This window comes from Gadus macrocephalus, chromosome 10, assembly GCF_031168955.1.
Source record: "Gadus macrocephalus chromosome 10, ASM3116895v1".
NCBI classification, from domain to species: domain Eukaryota; kingdom Metazoa; phylum Chordata; class Actinopteri; order Gadiformes; family Gadidae; genus Gadus; species Gadus macrocephalus.
The window spans coordinates 14,629,518-14,635,517 of NC_082391.1; the positions used below are offsets into that span (position 1 = coordinate 14,629,518).

Here is a 6,000-nt window from a genome sequence, read left to right on the forward strand (position 1 = left end):
TTACGTTTGTGGATTTAATTAATGCATGTCGTTTGTCTGTCCCCCCACATCATGTACAACAAAGCAAATGATTTGTCTCAGAACTAATTATTCCGTCCACGCGTACATCAAAGTTGGCTGCTTTTACCAGAACAATACGCCGGAAATATAACCCTTCATACTTAATGACTCTTTGTTTCTCTTTATGTTCTGAGATTGTCACCATGGTTTGCGTCGGCTTAGAGCTAAGGTTAATCCTCTTACACTGGACGTGGGCGTATAAATGAATAGATTTGTGTCTCTACTCAGGGTGTCGATGGGACTGCTTCCATGGACCAAACAGGACATACCGCGTCATCCGAACCAGGAGCTGTTAATCCTGTGATTGACTGTCCTCGTAAACATCCATCCCATACAGCCGGGCTGGAGCGGTGTAAAGGGCAGGGAACAGATGTGAGGCTGCTACGCCTCCCGTTCCTTAGTTTACAGTGGTGATGGTGCACTGATTCTTGGCCGTTGGACTGTTGGAACAGAGTTTTATGCTTGTGATCTCCACTGAGCAACTGCAGGGCGTTACCTGACTTTCATAGTCGCTTAGACACTAGGGCTAGGCTGCAGGGGTCGGTTGGCGGTGGAAACACTATGGCAATCTCATGCCTCATACATGCATTTTTAACTTCTAACCCCATGCAAGTATGCATAACAACTGTCCTTTCTGTAGTGACATCATATGAGGAAGAGGGTGTGTCCTTATATTGCTGCGGTGGTTTGCATGTGTGTGTGTGTGTGTATTTTATTGCGAATCATAAATCAGGGAAGGGCCACAAATGCTGTAGGATAGCATTTCTTGGTTGAATGATGTTTCACAACCTCATAGCAAAATGTGCTTATAAAGGTTTTACAAGGTCTCTGAAATTGTGTGTCTCCCGGTGGGTCTGAAGTCCAGTTCTAGTGGTACAAATCTGAGACGCTGGTAGAGTCTCTCTCTCTCTCTCTCTCTCTCTCTCTCTCTCTCTCTCTCTCTCTCTCTCTCTCTCTCTCTCTGTCTCTCTCTCTCTCTCTCTCTCTCTCTCTTTCTCTCTCTCTCTCTCTCTCTCTCTCTCTCTCTCTCTCTCTCTCCAATCTTTTTTCAAACACTCTCACACTCTCACACAGACCCCTATTGGAGCACTAATGGAAGAAAGCTCCAGTCTTGTATTATTAGGAGCCGTGCACTAGTGACTCTGCATGAAGCTTTGATCTGTCTGCGCTGAACGCAGTACTCAGTTGCCTTAAGAACCATCACTGGCTTTCATCATGGGGATGAACCCTTTGTACCAGTAAGACTATGTTTCCGCCTTTAGTTTCCACAGCAAACCCCTTTGTTTTTGCATCGTTTGCCTCTTGTTTCGGTTGTCTTTTCTCCCAGGCCCACCGGCACCTCTGCTGTCCTCGGGTAACCTTCTGGCTCTGACCTGCAGGTGGGCCGGCTCTGTTAGCCTGGCGTGAAATTCAACAATGTTCAGAGTCAATGAGGCGCTTTGATCTCGGCCACCTTGGATGCAGGCCAGCTGGGTATCTGTTGCCACGGCGATGATGATGTCACCTTAGAGAGGGAGACGCGTAGGGAGACGGGCTTGGTGTTGGGAAAAGTTTGTTTGTTGTGAAAAGGGTTGGCACCACGGAGACCCTGGTGTAATCCTGCTTTCTTATTGTATCCCAATCTCCAATATTTCTGGCCAGCTCACAAGACTGAATCATCGTAGAACAACAACAAAAGGTCAAATCCTGGCAAAATGTTTATCGATCTCATTATTTGCTTTGCACTTGTTGTCCCTGTTCCCTTGCCGTAGGTGCGGACGCGGCTAGGGACCCCTGTCGAAAGGTCCGCTGCCCTCCGCACAAGGTGTGTGTCAGCCAGGACTCCGTCACCGCCGTGTGCACCCGCAGGAAGCAGCCGACACCTGGGTGAGAGCGGTCGCCTCCGATAAGAACCACCCTGACACTGACACCAGCTGGCTGGGGATAAGCACTGTCAACGCGCGCCGGCGGACGAGGGTCATGAATAAATCATCACGTTCGTTTTAAGAAGGGTTTTGTTTGGTTTTGTTTTGATGATAATATGATATTTTCAAGTGCAAAAAAACCAACAAGTGTAATTCCAAGCATGTTAGCTATCTGTGAAAGTGCCTTTGGTGTTTTTTCCATTTAAAGGCTCTGAAGAACACAATCAATTCACTTTGATGCCTCTCTTTGTCTGCAACAGCCTGCAGACCGCCGTCACACCGTGCGCTCTGTGGTCCTTGTGTCTTCACCAGCACCATGTTGATCCATTTATGCTTTTCCATTTTTCAGTTGAAAGGGCTCTTCTCTTCCTCCGGAAAAACATGTGGAACATTTTGCAGCAGGCCTATGATTAAATTGAAATGGTTTCGCAAGGGCGGAAGGGCAATTCTGTGTTTTATATATTTATTTGTGTCAAAGCCTTGCTCTGCTAGATATATCCAACACACAATTATTAACCTTACGTTTTAATCGTCCTCCTTATTCATGCCTTGAACTGTGACATTGTTTTGACAATGAAATTAATTGGAATGATCAGAATTAATTGGGTCCGCAAAATCTTCTCCCAGCAGGACACATTTCAGCTAAATGATTTAGTTAGAATATAAAAGCAACATCCCATTTCTTTAGTATAATGTTTCTACAATGTGTGTATCTGTTGATAAATTAAATATATGCCTATATGACATACTAATATGATTTCACCCTCATTCAATATTTGTCTTGTGTTGACTTGAGACGTGCTGTCAGTAAAACACGCTAAAGCATCTCGGGGAGAGAAACTTGCCCAGATTGCGTGTGATCGAGTGTTGACAAGTGTGAGTAATGTAACTGAAGATGCTTATGGTGGATTGTGAGTCCCTGGGAGACACCTGGGTGTGTGCTACCTGCAGGCAGCCAGAGTAATGACTCTGACATCGATGTTAGAAACCCTCTACTCCGGCTGCTGCGATTCACCTGGCTGATACCTGCACCCAAACAGGAGAGAGAGAGAGAGAGAGAGAGAGAGAGAGAGAGAGAGAGAGAGAGAGAGAGAGAGAGACTGTCAGAGTGAGCAGTTGGAGGTCATGAAAACAAGATCGACCAACCAGCTGTGTTGGACTTTGACTTACGTCCTGTGATACCGCCCTCTTAAGCAGCAGAGCCACGTCCACTAACCGCTCCATGCGCAAACGTCAGGCCACGCTGACGGTTGACATTGAACACAATCAGTATACAAATAATGATGTCATCATTTATTGATGAGTGGAAGAGGTGGGTTGAAGCAAGCGTTCGCTAGCAAGGGTTGTAGCCTGGCGATATTTGGTTACCGTAAGGGAGTTAGGGAGCGCTCATTAGATGTGGCTGCTGTTAGGGGTCAGCTGTCCTCGGGCATGTCAGTTTTAGGTAGCCCCTTAGGAGAGCTCCAGGATGTGCCTCATTGGCTAGGAGGCATCCTAGCCAATGTGACACAGCTTTTTTGCATAATATCTGATTACAGATACAAACATTCTATTAAAAAAAATCCTTCAACAATGTAAAGCAGTTCTACACCATATATGCATGTTTTGCGTACACTATGTGTGTGTTTTGGCAGATGAACCTCTGCCGATGTGTGTATGTACCCCCTGATTTCATTCTCTGTCTCTTTTTTGTTCTGTCTCTAACAGTGTAAAAGCCAGGAAAGGAAGTGTAGGCAACAAACACTGGCTTGAAGCAGGCGCTCATGGGAAATGTAGGCCGTGTTCAGGGAGCCGCTCAGTTCTGTATGTGGCTCCGATGGCCATACCTACTCCTCCAAGGTAAGCCTCATTATTCCCTTCGCGTGCTCGAAGGTTGTTCATCTTTCATAATGAATGCCTCTATCTCCCGCTCTCTCTCTCTCTCTCTCTCTCTCCTCTCTCTCTCTCTCTCTCTCTCTCTCTCTCTCTCTCTCCCTCTCTCTCTCTCTCTCTCTCTCTCTCTCTCTCGCGCTCTCGCTCTCCGCTCTCCGCTCCTCTCTCTCTCTCTCTCTCTCTCTCTCTATCTCGCTCTCTCTCTCCCTCTCTCCCCCCTCTCTCTAGCTCTCTCTCTCCCCCACTGTGTCTGCAAGTGGAGGTCATTTGTTAGTAATTATCTGTTGGCTGCTCGGTTGTCTTCCCCATGAAATGTATTCGTGTTGCACAGATTCCTAGGTACTGTCATTACGGATGAGTGCTCCGCGGCCTTCCGTTGGTTTTTCCTGGGCAATGAGATTCCGTCCGTTCCCCAATTTCAAGGCCTTTGATTCCCTTCCTTGTAACTATCCCATTCCTCTTTAATGTATTGACTCTTGTCCGGTTTTCTGGCATTGAGGCTAATGATTGTGGTCTGAATATGGCAACCTGCTGTACTTATCCCCCCCCCCCCCATGGGGGTGAGTGTCCAGGGAGTGACTGAGAGCCAGGGTTATTATAGCGTGAGTCGCGCTAAAAGGGACCCTCATCTGTTTCTCTGAGGCCGGCCTATTCATCAGCAGGCCCCTGGGTGTGTGCAAGCCAGCGTGCTCCATAATCGTTGTTGTGCCCTATGCTTAATGTAATGAGGCTGATCTGGGGATGGCTGCTTGTAGGCGTTTGACTCCCTGCTTTATTGGCCGGACACCTGGCGGAGTTCACTTTCGTATAAACCTATCGGACTTAAAATGGTGGAACGCAGATAAGGCACAGACCCAGAATGCTAATCGGCGGACAAGAATGACTTTGGCTCCTTTTTAAATCAATGAAACACCATTTTGTGTTTTGCATTTTGCCAAAAGCGAATGGCAAAATGCAATTGACATTTCTCACAGCAAAAGCAAATAGCAGCCCATCACAATATCAGTTCTTTCTTTGTCTCTGTTCCAACAGCTCCTCATTGATATCGAGCTGCTGTTACTTTTGTCAAAAAATCAACAGTACATTTCAGGGGGTGACACCAAGAGAAAAACTTTAACTCCAATTACAATAAAGTTGTAAAAGGAGAAAAACAAGGCTATTTTTGGTGTGTTTGTTATTGTGCGTGCTTGTGCGTGTGTTTTGTGTGTGTCATGGTGTGTGTGTGTGTGAGAGAGAAAGATGTAGTCAGTGGGTTGTTCGGCACCTCTAATAAAACCAAATCATGCAACAGGAAATAAATTCCACTGGCGTCGTCCAACAAATATTGATTTTGGGTGACTGATGACAACGTCCTGCGCCGTCTCGCTTGGGTTGGAATTATGTTTCTGTGTGATAAATATTTCATGTGTTGGGTGATGAATAGACGTAGTGAGCGTTTATCTCCGTGTCCTCTGTTCCAGTGTAAGCTGGACTTCCACGGCTGTTTGTCTGGGAAGGTGCTCTCGGTGAAGTGTGACGGTCTGTGCCCATGTCTTCCCAGTCAGGAGGCCAGCCGACCAGCACGCCCCGACCACCAAGGATGGTGAGTAGAGAGCGATCTCCTGACAAGTCTGATGGGATTATTTCAACTGCATTGATTCCGGGGATCCATTGATCGTTCGTTAATAGAATGCCTTAAGTATTATTATTATTATTTATTTTTTTTAAAGTGGATTACCTTGACACATCATGACAAGGTAAAAGCGAAAATGAAAAGAGGGGATTGGAAGTCATTGATGTGTTGTTACAAATGTTACACGTTATTGTTAACACACATACACAGATACACACGGCTGTAGTTCTTGATGCACACATGTATGCGTGCGTGTGCATGTAAGGCAGCAACAGACATGATCGCTACGTACAGAACCGATGAGAAGGGAGTTGAAATGGTGCTTTCTCATCTTTTTTAGCAAGCACCATTTTAAGCATATTATCAATGATTAATTCTTATCTAAACCTATGACAAGTAATAGATAGGAGGGTTCTTCAGATGTGTGTCCATGGAGTGGTTTCGGAGTTTTCATGAATTCATCTTTCTAATACAGTGAGCAGGTTCAAATCGAATGTTCAAATAAGATATGTTGCAAAGGTTTAATAACTAAGGGCTAATCAGACAATTATT

The 6,000-nt window shown here is 45.8% G+C and overlaps 1 protein-coding gene across 1 annotated transcript in view; it reads left to right on the plus strand.

The window, feature by feature from the left end:
* The window catches only part of LOC132466529 (testican-1-like), a 29,938-nt gene that overhangs the window by 15,272 nt on the left and 8,666 nt on the right, over nt 1-6,000 (plus strand). Inside the window, 4 exon segments of the mRNA XM_060063780.1 lie at nt 1,812-1,926; nt 3,672-3,757; nt 3,760-3,803; nt 5,297-5,411. Of these exon segments, the coding sequence (XP_059919763.1) occupies nt 1,812-1,926; nt 3,672-3,757; nt 3,760-3,803; nt 5,297-5,411 (360 nt within the window).